This window comes from Apteryx rowi, unplaced genomic scaffold (assembly GCF_003343035.1).
Source record: "Apteryx rowi isolate R43461 unplaced genomic scaffold, aptRow1 scaffold_162, whole genome shotgun sequence".
In the NCBI taxonomy this organism is placed as follows: domain Eukaryota; kingdom Metazoa; phylum Chordata; class Aves; order Apterygiformes; family Apterygidae; genus Apteryx; species Apteryx rowi.
The window spans coordinates 1,719,536-1,737,354 of NW_020447886.1; the positions used below are offsets into that span (position 1 = coordinate 1,719,536).

At 40.0% G+C, this 17,819-nt stretch overlaps 1 protein-coding gene and 1 non-coding gene across 6 annotated transcripts in view; both read left to right on the forward strand.

Moving 5' to 3' along the window:
- Nucleotides 1-350: 350 nt before the first annotated feature.
- Nucleotides 351-17,819, forward strand: part of CCAR1 (cell division cycle and apoptosis regulator 1) — a 29,849-nt gene continuing 12,380 nt past the window's right edge. For 2 of the 5 annotated variants that reach the window (XM_026059933.1, XM_026059937.1), the window contains exons 1-14: nt 467-551; nt 1,569-1,687; nt 7,708-7,880; nt 8,471-8,515; nt 9,179-9,211; nt 10,232-10,425; nt 10,961-11,075; nt 11,160-11,352; nt 12,547-12,679; nt 13,014-13,175; nt 13,688-13,913; nt 15,203-15,316; nt 16,217-16,383; nt 17,091-17,301. In XM_026059933.1, coding sequence (XP_025915718.1) covers nt 1,615-1,687; nt 7,708-7,880; nt 8,471-8,515; nt 9,179-9,211; nt 10,232-10,425; nt 10,961-11,075; nt 11,160-11,352; nt 12,547-12,679; nt 13,014-13,175; nt 13,688-13,913; nt 15,203-15,316; nt 16,217-16,383; nt 17,091-17,301 — 1,839 coding nt within the window. In that variant the 5' untranslated portion in view covers nt 467-551; nt 1,569-1,614. Of the gene's footprint in view, nt 422-466; nt 552-915; nt 939-1,568; nt 1,688-7,707; nt 7,881-8,470; nt 8,516-9,178; nt 9,212-10,231; nt 10,426-10,960; nt 11,076-11,159; nt 11,353-12,546; nt 12,680-13,013; nt 13,176-13,687; nt 13,914-15,202; nt 15,317-16,216; nt 16,384-17,090; nt 17,302-17,819 lie in introns of those variants that run through there. The other 3 variants (XM_026059934.1, XM_026059935.1, XM_026059936.1) reach the window with 3 other exon arrangements.
- LOC112963168 lies at nt 16,002-16,066 on the forward strand. Its single transcript, XR_003252517.1, has one exon. It is a non-coding gene; the product is annotated as a small nucleolar RNA SNORD98 (small nucleolar RNA).

Sequence of the window (17,819 nt, forward strand, 5' to 3'; positions counted from 1 at the left end):
TCCGCACTGGCGCCTCTGAGGCCGTGCGAGAAGCGCCAGAAAACGGCCCACGCCGAGGGTCTGCTCGGAGCCCCCGGTGGGGCGCTGGAGGGAGTGTCGAGCAGCGGGTGCCCCTCTGCGTTTCTTCCCCGCAGAGCCGCAGTGCAGCGGCGGGCCGAGGGGGACCCGCAAGGCGGCACCGCCGCGGCCCGGGCACCCCGCGATGCCCCACGCACCCACAGCAACATGGCGGCGCGCCTTGGCCAACATGGCGCCGAGGCGCCTCCCTTCGCCCAACGGCCGCTTCTCCTTAGGAGGCGCGCGCCGGACACCCCCCCCCCACCGCGTGGCGCGCGAGCCTCCCTCTGCGCCTGCGCGCTACCGGCCGCCCGCATTGTGCGGAGCGGCGGCGGCGGCACGTGCGGCGGGCGCGCGTTTGAACGTAAGCAGTGTGCGCCGCGGGCCGCGGGGGCGGGGGGCGCGGGGCGCCTGCGCAGTGGCGGCGCGCTCGGTGTGGGAGGCTCGGAGGGGTTTGAAATGGCTCCGGGCAGGCCCGGCGCGGCGCCGCTCAGGTACCGGCGGCGGCGGGCGTGCGTGCGTGCGTGCGTGCGCGCGCGCGCGCGAGGGGGTGGGGAGGGGGAAGGCTCCAACGGTTCCAACGGCTCCGCCGCCGCCGAGCAGGCCCCAGCGGGCCCGCGCTGAGGCCCGCATTGTCGGCCGGGGGCGGCGGCGGGCTCCTCGCCGCGGCGGGCCGGGCCGGGCCGGGCCGCGGGGGAAGGCCCCGCGCCGCCGCCGTTGCTCGCGGAGCTGCGAGGTAGGGCCTCCCCCCGGTGCTCCCGCGGCCTCCCCTGGCCCGGCCCTCTGTTTTTCCTGCATGATGGATGTGTATTTTTTCGTTTTTAAGCGCCTAGGCCCAGTTTAGCCGCCGGTGTTTTAGCTGCGCGCGCGTAATAAAAAAGGTTAGCTCTGCTTAGGCTTTTTTTTTTTTTTAGCGTTTTAGAAAGTGAATTAAAACAAAAACGTAGGCGAAGAAAGCGACAGGCTCGTGCGGTGCGGTGATGGCCCCGGCGGTTTTTTTTCGGGGGGTGGGGGGATGGGAGGGAGGGAGGGGGCAAGTTGTGGAGTTGGTGAGCGCTTCTGCCATTTTTGTGTTGCTGATTTGCCCTTGTTCAAGGAAATTGCTTTTTTCGAAACCGAGCGATGGCCGAAAGCATGTGGTGTGTCTTCTACCGGCTTCGCTTCTAAGTGGCGACGTAGAAGTAACCATAACAAAAAAAAATCTTCATTCTGCAGAGTCACCTTTCCCCCAGTCTCACTGTAAACTTCAATACTTTTTTTTTTTTTTTGAATTTAAATAGCATTAGTCTTATTGTTAGGGATGGGAGGGTGGAGATCATTTCTTAGGCAAATATAATAACTTGTCTTGCAACTTTTTGTTTCCCCCACTTTTAGTAAGAATGTGTGCTGCCCACCAGGTTTAGGGATCTAAAGATAATCTTTCAACATGATTTTTTTTTTTTTTGACCCAGAATTAAAATAGGCCGATGGTAAATGTTTCAAAGATTGTAGCTGCTGCTTTATTTTAATAGATTGCAGTTATAGAAGATAGAAACCCAGGAGATTTTGCCTTTCACGATGGCTCAGTTTGGAGGACAGAAGAATCCCCCTTGGGCTACTCAGTTTACAGCCACTGCAGTATCTCAGCCAGGTCAGTTTACATATAACTTGGTGTTTGAACCCTGACATCTAGTAGGTTTGGAGATTCCGTAGTTGGGTATGCAGTTAAGAGTGGCTCCATGCTAACTAACTTATTGATAAATTCTACTGAAACAGTTTATGCTGGATGTTTCTTATGTGGTAAAGGTATTAATGATCACTAATTAACATTAGCTGTATATATTTTCTTGAGTAATGAGTAAAATCATAGCTGAATTTTCCTTGAGTCTCTTGGTCAGTAAAATTAAGTTACTCATATCCAAAGTTGTATAAATCAAATTACTTTTCATCAGATTGCATTCATGTAGATTAAAAAACAATAGCAGTAATAAGACATCACAGATTTTTATGTGGTGCCGGTGTTTCATTCACAGGGCAGCTTAAATCAATGTTTACAAAATACTTTGCCTTTATTAATATATTGGGCATACTTCACATAGCGGAGAGGTCTTTGAGATTTACTTCTTGGGGGGAGAGGCATTTATGGGTTTTGTGCCAAGTTAGAACTTAAAGATCACTACAGCCAGAGATAGTGCCCTGTTGATCATAAAGAATGTCCTTTATGTTTTAGTTAAGTAGCCTTGTTGAATCACAGGCTATTGTATTTGGAAACTTAGCTGGCTACATCTTGATATATGTTTCACATGGATTCTTTTATAAAAAGGTTTTAAGACAGGACTTGCTGCACAGTGAATATTGGTACCTTCATTTCCAGTGCTGGGTTGCCTCTTTCTCCTCTTGAATTCAAAGTATTTCCTAAATTCTGTAGTTCAATTCAGCCTGATGCAAGAAGGCTTTGACAAAGCTGTAGTACTTTGAGGACTCAGGATCTCAAAATATGAGAGTGGGCAGTAGCCTTGTTAAAGAGATGTCTTTCTATAGTGGTGTCCATTTTTTGAAGTTGTCCTTTGCATCTTACTCTTGACTGATATGAAATTGAATGTCATACCTCCTTTGTGAGTAGTTTTACTTCCTGAAGCTTAGCAAAATTTGGGAATGCCTGCCACTCCTTGGGGGGGGGGAAGGAACACAGATCTTTCTCCTAACTCAGTTTTCTTTACATGACTTACTCCTTTTTCCTTTGGGTGTTGATCCAATCTTACTGCATATCCTCAAGGAACTGGGTTCCCCCCCCTCTCCTACCAATAGGTTTCACAGTACTCAGTCCCAGTGTGCCTGTTCCTTGGACAGCTAATCTGCATGCCCTGGTACTGCTCCCCTTCTGCAAAAAACTGCTTAACAAGCTGGAGGGAAAGGGTAGGAACTGTGAACATGGGAGAGAGAAACTTTGCTTGTGGTTCCAGTGTCTGACTCAGCGATAGCTTGGAGCAGTCAGAGGGTGACTAACTACCTCTGGAGCTTTCTGCCCTGGGCTGGGGCCTTCTCAGGACTGTGCACCGAAAGTGGTGGTGCAAGGCCCAGCTGAGGGCCAACTCCATGCTCCATGTCCCTCCTTGGAGAGAAAGCTGTAAGAATGCTAAAGGGGAGGAGCTGGCAGCCATCTTAGACCTTGCTGAGCCAGGACCAGAAGGGGGCTCTGGAGAAGAGGAAGCAGAGGTAGATCACTAGAAGCTTACAGCTTCTTACCTCTTTTCCTATACATATGACTCTGCCTTTGGTTAGTCTACTTCTCTGCCTTCTTAAATTAAATGAAATGCAAAATTTGATTGGGATTGGACTAGTCAGCATCAATTGCTGTGAGAGATTTTTCACCTGCTCGGTGAGGACAGTGTCTCCAGGGATTTTTAGCTGTTCATCTGATACTGTAGCACCTGACTAAAACATGTGAGCCATTAAAGACTAACATTTGATTGCAGTTTTGCCTTCCTCCTGCAGTAGTCTCACCTTTCTTCATGTTTCTAGCTTCCCTCTTCATACTCTACAGTATCTTCTCCACAGTTTCTCTGCAAGGCCTCTAGATCCTTGCTTCCTTCTCCGCAGTACCTTCCTATTGCTACTGCAGTCACTACTCCATCACCTTGTTTGTCTTCTTTCTTTTTTCCTATCCATACTGCTGAATCCAGTCCCCAGCATTCTGCCACCCAGCTCCTGTTTCAGCACCCATACGTGTACTCTGTCCCCTGCTTTTTTATAGGCAATGCTGATTGCTAGTATATAGGACAGGAGGTGGTGGATGTTGTTGTTTTTAGTATACAGTGTTCCTTGGTCCTGCTGAGAGCTGAAGAGCAGTGTGTATACCGCTCAGCTGCAGCTAAGTAGTCACCGTTCATGCACTTCTCTGCATGAAGGTATGACTGTCCTGCCGGGTTGCTTGCTTGTTAGAGACATGCTGCCAGTGCTCAGGCAGGCTGAATAGCAACGCRCTGCTTCTCACCTGCCAATGAGCCCAAGAAGTTGTTCTGTAGATTGTGCATTGTGTTAAGCTCTTGTAAATTTTAATATTCATAAACTTGATTTAAAAAGCATGCACGCTTACCAAAGTTTGGTATATTTTCAGAGAATTGGCAAAGAGTGTATATAGATTTATGCCTGCCAGCTGTCTTTATCCAAGTGTCAGGTTCCTTTTCCAAAGCATCAAATGTTTGCATATGGGGGARAACAGGTCTCAATTTTCTTATAACACAGGCAATGTGTTATATAGCTTTTTCCTAAGCTGTAGTCAAAAGTGATGAACTAGTTTTGCTCATCTTTACTGACGATGTTATAAACCCAGTTTTATAATTGCAAAAAGGTAATATTGGGATTTTTTTCACTTTGACTGGCATGTTGTCCTGGCAGTCCCTGGTGAAGAAGTAACTATGCTAGTTAGGGCCCTTAATTAGTAAGGTGTGACAGTGCTACATAGTTGTAGAGTGACATACATGTGATGAGGGGTTCCTGGAATCCCTTTGGGATAGCTCACTATTTACTTTTGTGCCTCTGGTATTAGAAGGCAGGCAGGTAATTCCAGGTGCCAGCAGAGATCTTCGTATGACAAGAGAGACTCCTACTTGCAACACAGTGAAATTGTTTCTCAAGAGCTTGTCTAATAGTTTCATGCATCGCATGATTAAGAACAGAATAAAGTCCCTGCTATGCTGGTTAAGCATAGGAAGTTAAATTAAATTATGCCTGCTGCAGAAAATTAAAACCCTACATAACACAGATTTTTTTTTTTTTTTTTGGTCCGTATACCTGCAGACTTATGATGTAGTTTTCTCAACCTGCCCCCTGAAGGAGAATCCCCTTCTGTTCTCTCAGCTGTTGATTTTTGACATGTCTTTTGGTTTGTGTCTCTGTGCTTGGTATACACCATCTGCAAGACTGATTGTTGCATAGTGAAGCCTGTTTTCATAGAACTTAGAGTTTTGCTCTGAAACCTTTTCTTTAGTCAAGGTAAAGTCCTAGCTGTGCCCGATTCTGATTAATTAGCATTGTCTTCTTTGCTATATCAAGACTTCATCGCATTAGAATGAAAGAACTGTGCACCTGATGAAAACAAAGGTCCCTGAAGCTCAGTATCTTGTTATTCCTGGTGGCCTATATGAGATGTCTAAAGAAGTGCCTAAGTATAGGACAAGCATGTAGTGAGATACTTCTCCAAAATATTCCCTGTGGCTGTTCTGGGACTGTGGATCTCAGATTCCCTAGGAAACAGTAGCTGATGCACAATTTGTTAGCTTGCTGTAAAGGGATGTCCTATAATGAATACACTAAGCCTGGTTTCTATTGTGTGCCTGTTGGTGGGAATTCTTTGGGAGAGGATTATATGACATTTACATTGCATGTGCATTAGTCTTGAAGAAACTTTTTTTTAAGGCAATATTACCTTCTAATGACTATCTACTGTCTAAAATTGGATTTGTAGGTCTGAAGAAAAAAAAAAAGCCTGAAACCAAATCAAACAACAGCAAAAAAAAGCTGACAACCCCAAACCCACAATTTCTGACAATTGTGAAAAGTACTCAAAGCCCTGGATAGGTACTCCTTTACTATAATCCTAATAAATCTGTATCATTTACCATGAGGATATATCTATGTACTTTGAAGATGTTTCCCTCATCTTAAAGGGTCTCTGGAATTAAGCATCAAGAGAGACCACTTAATACTGTCTTTTTCTGAATTTGCTGCAACAGAAACTTCTTTTACCTAGAAGGATGCTGTGGCCTAGGACTGTGATCTGTATCCAAGCCCTTCCTGACTTCAATGTCATGCAGTGTTTGGTGCTAGTGGAAATTGTTTACTAGGCTTAATTTGAAGGAAGGCGTTTCTGTCATTGTACTTACTGGCTGATGATCACAAATCCTAAGAAGCCATTGTTTGTTGCTGCAGATGTTTGTTGGCAATAATCATAATATGGCAGCCAGATGTCAGTGCCCCACACAGTCAGCTTTTGGCTATGGGATTTTTATTTATTTTTACTAGGGTGGCAAACATGATTGTTTATTTTTATCAGAACCTGTTTGGTTGAGGTCAATACATAAATAAAAGATGGTCAGATTAAACTCTTGAAATACTTGAGAGCAAATCAGCAGGAAGAGGATATGGCTTTGAAAAATATGTTACTACAGATATTAGTCCATGGGGGATCACAGCACCCTTCTGACCTTGCTCTTTGTTGGCAAGTTGATCTGCAGCATTGTAGATAATGTGGTACCCGGTTAATATTGAAAGCTAAGAAAGTGACAGCAGTGGTGGCAAAATCTTTGTTTAAATGGAGAAGATGGGATAAGCGTAGTAGTGTGGGTTGAGAATTGCATAAGAGAGAGATACTTGTGGGTTCTGCTGGAAGGAAAATTGTCATAATGGCAGGTGTAACACCAAAGGCAGAGCAGCATAACCAAAGATCTGGTTTTGGGACCAAGCATGTTAATATTTTTGTGAATATCCTTCCTACAAAAGGTAGGAGGAGCTCCTGAAACCTGCTTGATGACAATGTTTCCCATTTTCATTACAATACAATATTAGAATCAGAGGGACCAAATGATGATGGCTAGGGTAATCAGGTTCAAAGGTAATAGCGTTAAGTGAATTTGCGTGCCAATAGGAATTTCTGTTCAGCATTTGGGAATAAGAGGAGAAAGATTAATGCACTTGTATTTGCCTTGAGTGAGCTAGCAAAAGTAATGCAGCCAAGAAAAATGTAAGTTGTCCTAGAATGCAGCAGCAAAGCTTTTTTATTAGACTTAAAGAACTGTTTAAGGTGCATTATGTAAGGCATTGATGATGTTCCAGATGAGTGTGGTTCTAGATGGTTGAAAGTATACTTTCAAAGAGGACCTGATGGAGGGAAAAGGAGTAAGGAAGAGGATTAGGGAAATGGAGGGCATGTCATGGGAGAAAGAACTGGCTTCTTTGGCTTCTAAAGTGAAATAAAGCTAGAATTTTCCAGGGGAAAAATGTCCTGTAATACTGGAAATATTGTAATATTGCTGTAATATGGAATGCTTACTGATTTCATTATTAAAATAGTATTACCTCCTAGAATACTTATGTGACAATATTTGATACAGATCATAGTCATAGTGATTATTTACACAGTTGCTTACTGATTTCTTTCCATGTTTCATTCCAAAATTTCAAGAAGATCAATGCCATCAACTTTTTCTCTAAAAACTGTACTTTACTGGAAAGAACAGTGTGGTAGAGGGAGTCACTTCCTTCAGGATCTGTTGAGTTGATTACAGCATCTTTGTGTATTATATGATGATAGTCACCAACTACAAATCAGTCTCTTACTGCCTCCTCAGATCAGGAATGACAGCTTAATTTTGGATCAGTAACAATGGTGTGTGTGGAGCACAACTACTAGAGCTGTGAAATCATAAGCAACTTGAGGGAACAAAATTAAACAGTCTCTGTGCCTCTACTGTGGTATACTAATTCTGACTAAATTTAGAAGAAAAGCTAGCAAGGTGTAATGCTTTATCTTAAATTTTGGCATTGGGCTTATCTACTTTATGAACTTAACTCAGGAGTGAAGCATCACATACTGCTTCTGGTACTGCAACTGCCAGAAACATCATCTGTTTAAAGTTATTCTTAGTGCTTATGTGTTTATTCTCTTTTCAGCTGCTCTTGGTGTACAGCAGCCATCGTTGCTTGGAGCCTCTCCTACGATATACACGCAGCAGACGGCATTGGCTGCAGCAGGCCTGACTACCCAGACACCAACTAACTATCAGCTAACTCAGACAGCTGCTTTACAGCAGCAAGCTGCAGCTGCAGCAGCTGCATTACAGCAGGTAAAGAAGGGAGTATTTGCTATTGTCTGTATGAAATGTAACAATACAGAAACAGTGACTTTGTGAAGCTAAATTATCCAGGAGAAAAGCAAGTGGGAAATGTTGCCTTTGCAGTATAAACTTGATTAAAAACAGTAGTACTGTAGGTCTAGAGCTATTGATAGTATTAATCTATGAAGGTGGGAGAATTTCTGCTTAATCTTAGCTGTGGGAGAGAATTTCAGGAAAAAATTCTGCTGCCACTAAACTGAATGTTTAAAGTTCTGAGTATCTCCAATCACCATATGTAACCTTGATAGCATTTTGCATGATTTCATACTGTGTCCTAGATACTCTGTAAGTGTCAGGCTTAACAAAAATTGCCAAAGTAAAATTTTATCTAGAAAGAGTACATCAGAGGTCCAGTCTAAAGTCTAAGAATATTTGTTATAAGGATAATATATGTTGATAGTATTCAATGTGTTTTGTAATACAGTTGTTAAATGTGAATAGTTTCTATCTAAAACACGCTTAGCAGATAACTTGTATTTGGCATTTTGGGGGTAATAATACTTCCTGTTTATGAGATATTTTGCTTTTATCTGTTTCAGCAATATTCACAACCTCAACAGACTCTCTATAGTGTACAGCAACAGGTTTGTCTGATTCTTACTGTGTACATCACAAATAACTTTAAAAAATAATGTTGGTTGTGTGTCTTGTAGGATTTGTCTCCAAAATCAACCTTGTATGGGAAGTTGTTAAAGAAACTAAGTAATATTTTTTTATAGTGAAAGAACTTGAAGTTCACAAACATGGAGAGACGTATCCAGAATGGGAGCCTGCCTACCTTCATGCAAAGAGGACATTAAAAATATACAATTCCATGTGTACACGATTCCTGCTAAACTTTGCTCTAAACAGGGCCATGTATTTTAACTGCTGGAAAGATGCTGTCCAAAAAAGTTCCCTTTTACATATCTTAGGGTCATCTTTGAGCTTACCAGATTTTGAAAAAGAAAAAATGAACATGAAAATTACAGGCCTAATCTTCTTCAGCTGCCAAAACTTTTTTTGATATTGCTGTTACCTTTCAGTTGCAAGAAAAGAGCATTTCTGCTTACTGAATAAACCTGGATCATGTGATCCTAAAATTAATCACACAAGCACAATTTTATGGATATGCAAACTGCTGAAATGACCAAACCCCAAAAGACTATTAACTGACTCAGATTAAGCAAAAATTTACTTGTAAAGAGGAGGTAAAATTGTACATTTTCCTTAAGCATATAAAATTAATTTATAACTTTTTATTTAAGTTGCAGCAACCTCAGCAGACCATTTTAACGCAGGTTAGTTTGGTTTTATTGTTTGGTCTTCATCCCCAAACACAGATAATGCAAGAGTACAAATTTTGTGACTTCTTGAATGGCTTAATCTGTAAAATGAACTAATATGAATGGACATTTTATTGGTACAGGTTTATTTTATCCAGATGTTAAAATATGCATTGCCTTGGTTCTAATAACTGAGCAGCATACACTTTTCCTTAATCTTAAAGGGGAATAGGTGTTTCAGTTACTTTTTTGGTTTGAACTTCAAGTGTTCAGTGTTTTGCAGTAAGTAACAAATTAGGAAAATCTTTTTCTCCTTTGAGAAGGAATTTAACTTTCTGTGTTAACAGTATTGCAGTATGTGTATATAGACATTTGAAAAACATGTTGCTGAGCTTGACAGGCATAAAACATGCAACCATTTAGCACACTGTAAATTGCTCACATTCTGTTTTCACTTAATCTTCAAAACATGTTTTTAAAAAAGTATGAAGTAGAAGTAGGTTACTTAATTTCATTATATTACTCTGTAAAACTTGTGTTCTGCCTCCTTATTCTGCTTTTGTAAGAAGGCAAGCGCACGAATTTAAGTTATGAGAAGGGTTCTTGTTAGTCTCAATCCCTTTGCTGATTTACAACAATACAGTTGGTATGCGGATGGAGAATGATCTCTAAGCATGTATTCCTAGCAAAACTAGGAGCTTATCCCCTCTTCAGACTCATTGAATGGGTAACCTGTAGACAATAATGCAGTCTTCTTTCTCTCTTTTTTTTTTTTCTTTTCCTCCTCCAGACAAAGTATGTATTTTGGGAAAGTTGACATTTTTAAAAAGAAAAGGCTAAGCAAAGACAATCTGCATTTGAATTAGAAAAAAATCATCTTAAAATAAAATAGACTTCCATATTCTGAAAATCTCCATTCAGAATAATTGCTTTAGGGAGGTTTTTATGTTCCTGTCTACATGAGTAAAGGAACTGTTCCTGTAGGTATGTCAGCAGGTTATAAGATTTATAGAGTTTGCTTTATTTTGCTTACAGCCAGCTGTTGCACTGCCTACTAGTCTCAGCCTATCTACTCCTCAACCAGCAGCCCAGATAACTGTTTCTTATCCAGCACCCCGGTCAAGTCAGCAGCAAACCCAACCACAAAAGCAGCGTGTCTTCACTGGGGTAGTTACTAAGCTACATGATACATTTGGTTTTGTGGATGAAGATGTCTTTTTTCAGCTTAGGTAAGGCATAAACACTTGCTTGCAGATGTATTCTGTGATACTAAATAAAAGGTTTTAGATTATTGCATTCTAATTCTGTGGTTCCAGTGATAAAGTCTGCAGTCAGTATGGTTTTTCCTCTCAACACTGAAAGTCAGATGGTTGAGTAAGTTAATAGTTTCTAGATCTAAGTTCCTTACATGAATTTTCTTCATGCAAAAGCCAAAGCTAGGAGACTCAGAAGGTACTAAGTTTTTTATAATATAAAACTGAAGAGTTTGTGGTGGAGAAATGCATATAATTCTCTGTGTATGTTAACCCAGTACAATTCTGGGAACTTATAATCTTGGACCAAAGATAGGAATTAAATTCCTGTACATACTCCTATCTGAAGCAGACAGTGCTTTCACTGAATTTGGGGGTAGATGCTGTTCCTATAAGCTTTTCTTAATGAAATTCCACTACTTCCCCCAACTTCAAACATAACTTTCAAATATAAAACTTGCTTCTGTAGCTTAGTAAGACTCTTACAATACACTTTCTGCAATGTTTGCAGTGCTGTTAAAGGAAAGACACCTCAGGTGGGCGACAGAGTTCTGGTAGAAGCTACCTACAATCCTAATATGCCGTTCAAATGGAACGCGCAAAGGATCCAGACGCTTCCGAATCAGGTATACGTGGTTACCCAGTCTAACTTGTACTTGACTRCTTCCAGTTTAAGTTCTTTCACAACTCGTTTCCTCTCCTTCTGTTAGAACCAGACCCAAGCTCAGCCTTTACTCAAGACACCTCCGGCAGTACTTCAGCCCATTGCACAGCAGACTGCGTTCAGTGTTCAGGCACAGCCGCAGCCGCAGTCCTTGTTGCAGGCGCAGATATCAGCTGCTTCAATCACACCTTTGCTTCAGACACAGCCTCAGCCATTACTGCAGCAGCCCCAGCAGAAAGGTGCTGCTTCAGTTTACAAAGTTTGTTTTCTCTTTGTGCTTAGTGTAATGTTTTCAGAAGACTGAAGTAACAGGGGAAGTTATGTGAATAGGATCCTGTAGAAGGGGAAGATCATTATTCTTCTGTCTGAATATAGCTGTGGGAAGTTAGATATGCAAATCACATTACCTGCAGTAGCTCAAGAATCCCTGGTTAGTGAACTTCCTGTGGACTCCTGTCATTCCTCTTAGGATTTCGTAATTTGAAAACAAATTTGGTATTTTTTTTTCCTGAGCGTTTTACAGACAAGTTGAGGAGTCGAAAATATTAATTGGTGTAATTTGTCAGCATCTTCTGGAGTGTTTAACGAGATCCATTTTCCCACAGTGGTATTCTTAAAAATGTATTATTTGTGCTTTTTATTTGTTTATTTTAGCCAAGTTGGCAATTAAGGGAATGAACACTGCTGAACATGACAAATTAAAACCAGAGGTTGTTGTGGTGTCATTTGCACTTTGAGTGGCTGAAGAATAAGCAGTAGGATTGGTAATAAGACCCGCAGTACTTCTTACCCACAATAAAAGTAAGGGGAGAAGTTCTTAAACTACCACCTAAGCAAAGCTGTTCTGGATAAATGCTTATTACAGTCTAGTTGGTCCTAGGTGTTCAGCAGTATTTAGTAATGTTTCCTACGTTTACAGTTAGTCGGTTAAATTTGTATTGTCTTAAGACAAAAAAAAGTATGTGTTGGGGGATTAATACAGCAGTATAATCTATTGATTCAAGAGTCATTTTTACAAAGAAGCTAATTGTTTTTACCTAATAGTAGCCTCAAAATTAAATTCTAGGTTTTCTTTAGCTCAGTGAGTATGTAGTATATCTGTCTTCAAACAATTATGTTTCCAATAAAAGAGTTAGATATTTATGGTTATAACTTCTTGCTTAGATTCTGTTACTTCCATCTTAAGATACTTTAAACAAATTTCACTTATTTTAAAAGAAATTGGAAAAGTGTTTCTGTTTTTATCAGTGAGGAAGGATGGAGGGCTCTTTGCTGAGGGTGGGGTTGATTTATTTGCTGGTGATTTATTTGCTGCTTAGCAGTTGTTTCACTGGTGTGCATCTTTCAAAACCACTGTAAAGTCAATCTTTTTAATGATATGGAGTAGACAGTTGCCCCCTGCTATGTATTCATCTTGCAAATTTTTGTTTCAGCTGGCTTGTTACAGCCTCCTGTTCGTATAGTTTCACAACCTCAACCAGCTCGAAGATTAGACCCGCCATCCAGATTCTCTGGGAGGAATGACAGAGGAGGAGACTCTATGCCAAACCGGAAAGATGACAGGAGGTATGTTCTTGATGTCAGATCTCTGTAGAATGCTTTGATTATTATTTAGTCTTCTAACGGAGCTGAGCTTTTTGCTCCAGATTGAGTCAGTGATACAGGCAGTTTTACCAGTAGATATTGGTAAAGAGTTCCTGTCTATCTGTAGTGAAAGAGCTACATAATCAGTCTCTCTTTTAAAGAAGAGACAATATACTGGAACAAATTACTCAGAACTTCTCATCTTCATTTATGAATCATCTGTGACAGTTCTAGCTTTTATTGTGCTATAATGTTCTAGAAAGCTTTTTTTGTTAGCAGCATGCAAAAATATGTACATCTTGTATGCATTTTTAAGTCGTGAAAGAGAACGAGAGAGACGTAGGTCCCGGGAAAGATCACCCCAGAGAAAACGCTCCAGAGAGAGATCACCTCGACGAGAGAGGGAGAGATCACCTCGAAGACCACGACGTGTTGTTCCTCGTTACACGGTTCAGTTTTCCAAGTTTTCATTGGACTGGTATGTTTATAGTGCCAGATTTTTACTTAGAAGATCTCATTTTATTAGGGGGTACAGGTTACTGTGAGCAGTGTCAACACAAATGTGTAGTGAATGTTAGATAATGATCTGAACTTCAAAGAAAAAACAGATATGTCTGAGAACCTTATAATAAACTTACTAGATTCTTTCTTATTTTCGAGTGCTTCTGCAAAATACTTTTATTATCCTATTTATTAAATATTCCCTAATATGTAGACACCTTAATTAAAGAGTGTTTAGTAGTTACTAATTTTCAGTCTTCAGTAATTATACATGACTCTTTAAATGATCAAAATTATCAAATACTTGAAGTCTTTTATGTATGGCTGTTTACAGGTTCGCATGTGGTTCGTGGTCTAAAGATTTTACAATCTGAAATAGCACTCTTCTAGTTTAGGTATAAGGTGGTTGTATTTCCAGCAAATGTTCCTTTTAATGCTGTGCTTTTTTTGGTTGTTGCTGTATCTTTCAAAAAATGTTGTCTGTTTCAGCCGTAGCTGTGATATGATGGAACTGAGGAGGCGTTACCAGAACTTGTATATCCCGAGTGATTTCTTTGATGCTCAGTTTACATGGGTGGATGCTTTTCCTATGTCTAGACCATTTCAGCTGGGAAACTACTGTAATTTCTACGTAATGCATAGAGAAGTAGATCCTATAGATAAAAATGCTGCTGTCCTTGATCCACCTGATGCTGATCATCTGTACAGTGCAAAGGTTTGTGCAGCCTCCTGTATTATGACTGTCCATTAGAATTTTTTCTACCTATAAGGCAAAAAGCTGGTTACAACTGAGCTGAAAATATGCTGCAATGATCTAACCAAAATAGTGTTTTAAACTTTTTGATAAAGAACTGGTGTACAGAGTTTGAGGAATTATGATTGAAATTCAGTTTGTTTTTCTGTTACATCTTGTTTGTACTGAGGTTTCTTTTCCATTCTCTGCACTATGTTGCACTGATTTAATTATAGGCAAGAAAGCCAGCTCCTGCAGGATCTCCGAGTGCAGTCCTTAGGCAATATGTGCTGAACAGTTAATGTAGCCCTTCCCCCCCCACCCCCCTTTCAGGGAATCTCTTCTATATAGTTTTTGCTCTCCCTTTTAGTGATGTTTTCTTTGTTACTCCTTTCAAATTCATCTTTATCTTTAGTATCCTGTTGAAAGTAGATTGAGCATGTTTAGACTATCAGAATATCATGTAATTCTGTATCAAGGGCCATAATGATGCATAAAGGACTTCAGTGCCAAAAATCTTCCGAAAACTGTTCCATTTGAAAGCTTTTGCATTAAAATACGTCTGAGATTTCTAGGTCAATCTGTTTTAAAAGTATTTAACATTAAAAATATGTTTAGAAACAAAGCTGCCTTTAATCTCTCTATTTCTGAAAGATTTACTTAACTTGCCTTCTGTCTGTAAAATTTTTGAAGCTGTGGCTCAAGTATGAGATATACTGCTTTATTCATTCTAGTTATAATGGGCAAGAACTCTCTGAAAGTTAAGCTTCAAAGCATCTTCATTAATTGAGGAATAGCATGCCTGTTTCCAAAGAATAAGCTGTTTAGGTTAGAAAGCAACCCTGTTAGATTTGGCTAGACTAACAGGGTGTTAAGAAGAGTCTGATGTGTGGGAGGCCAGTTCTCTTGTAACTGGCAAAATGGAAGAAGTCAGTGACTGAAACCAGAAATGTACTCACTGCTTCTTTTAGTACATTCAGTGATAATATGCTAAGTAGTATGGTAGTTCTGCATGCTGCTTTTATATACTTTCAATCCATTATATAAGATCACACATTGCATTTATCTGGAATGGTGGGGGAGGGAAAGAGATCTTTCTGACTAGCATTTTAAGCCCCAGTTCTACAACTGTGTTCTTAACCCTTACATGTGCTTATTTTTGTGACCTTAAGGGAAAGTATTGGTAAGTGTGTAAGTGCTTGCAAGTTGTGGGCTTTGTTTACCAGTCATAGTGGGAGACCTTCACAAGACTGATCTGACTTCCACAACAGGTGATGTTGATGGCTAGTCCTAGTATGGAAGATCTCTATCATAAGTCATGTGCTCTGGCTGAAGATCCCCAAGAACTTCGTGATGGATTTCAGCATCCTGCTAGACTTGTAAAGGTAAATATGCTTCAATGCCAGATACTCTTGGCAATGAAGGTTGGTTACAGAGCTTTAAAATACCTGTCGATAAGGAAGGAGTTCATGGGCTAAATGACCGCTTCATTTCTCCTCTGAAGAGATCTAGTTTGTATGTCACTTCTCCTTTTTCTGATTTATTGGAGCTTTATCATCATTGTTTTCATATTTACTGCTTTCTTCAACTTAGTCAAACTATAGATATTTAGAGAAATCTATTATATAATTAACTTTGTTAGTCTTTTTTTTACAAGCATGTAGACTATAAGGGCTCAGCTGTGAAGAGAATACAAATGAAGTAACAGTTAAGTAACTATCATGCTAACTGAAATTTAGCCATTGTTATCAAAATGAACAAACTGTTGTAACTTCAGTAGGTGTTATAGTGTTTCAAGACAACACGTATTTGCTGTTTTCTAATTAAACTTAATCATCTTAAAGCCAATGGAAGTACTTGAACTTACAGATTTGATAATGCTTCTGTGGTTTTATCTTTTGTAGCTTTGCTTTATCACTTTTAAGCAGGAACATCTATACATGTGTCTACCAGAATTAAAACACCATTTGAATTAATATGTTTGTCTGTTGTGTTAGAAAGCTTCTTACTGCAAAAGAAGTAAGCTATATGCAAAAAGAAACTTGATGGAAAGTCTTGCAGAACAAGAATGAGTGATGATGTTTTAAACCTATTCCATTTCTGAAATACTCTGTGGAAAAAAAATAACTGAACTCCTTCTTGACTGACTTTCGTTTTCAGATTTCAAAATAATGTAACAGTTTACTGTTGGATTTCAGTGTGTGCTATGAAATATTTCTTACGCTTTGGGAAAGTGACTTTTTACCCCCTAGCAGGGGAACATTCAGAAGACTCTTTTTGTCTAGTTTTTAGTGGGTATGAAAGGCAAAGATGAAGCTATGGCTATTGGAGGACACTGGTCCCCATCACTGGATGGACCTGATCCAGAAAAGGACCCTTCGGTGCTGATAAAGACGGCTATTCGTTGTTGCAAGGCTCTTACAGGGATTGACTTAAGTGTGTGCACACAATGGTAAGTACTGTGCTGCAAAACCAAATACACTATAGAAATGCTTGTCTATTATAAAAGCTTTAAAAAAAAGTGAAAACACCTTTTTCTTTGTCAGCTGCTTGTGGTAGAGCAGGCAAACTACTCGAAGGATGTTCTGTTTTGTAATAAGCTTGATTGGTGCCAACTGTGCTGAATAATGCATTAAGAACTAATTAAAAATTCTGAATTTATTTTGACATGTTATACTGTAATTTTTTAATGAATGTACGTTGAAAATATTTTTCGTTTTGTGCATAGCTGGAGAAGATCGTCAAGAGAACTTCATTTCATTGTTCTTTTGCTATAAATAATTAGCTGTTGGTTATAGCCATATTTTCTCTTGATGAGTTTATTTGTCCTGTGTTAACACTTATTGCAGTTCTACTAATAAAAGAAACGCCTATTGTATGCTAAATTTGAAGTGCTTCAACTCTTTTTATTTGCGCATTAAACCTGTTTGTGCTACATAACAAGTTACATAAAAGAGCATATCATTGGTTCCTCTTTTAAATTGTGATACATTGTACAAATGTGCCAAAAGAGAAAATATGGCTTCCATAATTTTTTTCTTTAGATAAACTTCAAGGTCTTGCAGCAAAGTTTCTTTACTTGATGTGCTACAAGTGATCTAGGCTCTTTAAAATGTATTGTAGAATTTTTTTTCCAACATGCTTCTTCCCTTGCAACAGGTACCGTTTTGCAGAGATTCGCTACCATCGCCCTGAGGAGACCCACAAGGGGCGTACAGTTCCAGCTCATGTGGAGACAGTGGTTTTATTTTTCCCGGATGTTTGGCATTGCCTTCCCACCCGCTCAGAGTGGGAAACCCTCTCCCGAGGATACAAGCAGCAGCTGGTCGAGAAGCTTCAGGGTGAACGCAAGGAGGCTGATGGAGAACAGGCACTGAACGCTAATCCCTTTTTCTATTTCTGCTTCTCACAGGCACAGGAACACAGGCACAAAATGCACACCACATACTACACAACATACATACATAGGAGGAACATAACTGGTAACAATGACTGGTAAACCAGCTTTCAGCAGTGTAGTGAATGTTGTTTTTTATTTTTATTTCAGCTAGTATACTAACTTAAAATGTGAATGCTGATATCACAAATGGAATTAAATTGTGCTTATGATGCGCAGAAAATTTTTATCATAGAAGTAGTTGCTGGAATCTGGGACCAGTTGTTGAGTGAGATGCAGTTTATGAATAGCTGTCTTTAAACATTTTGCCATTTTCTAAAATTTCTAAATTCTCTCTTGTGGCCAGTTCTAATTGTGATACTTGAAACTGAACAAACATTAGTCTGAAACATCTGAATTTCAGGCCATGTGGCTGATCAGCATCTTGGAATAAGGGAAGGTCTGACTGAACAAAGAGTAACTTTGGGGTTTTAAAGTCTGGGGGAAGATCA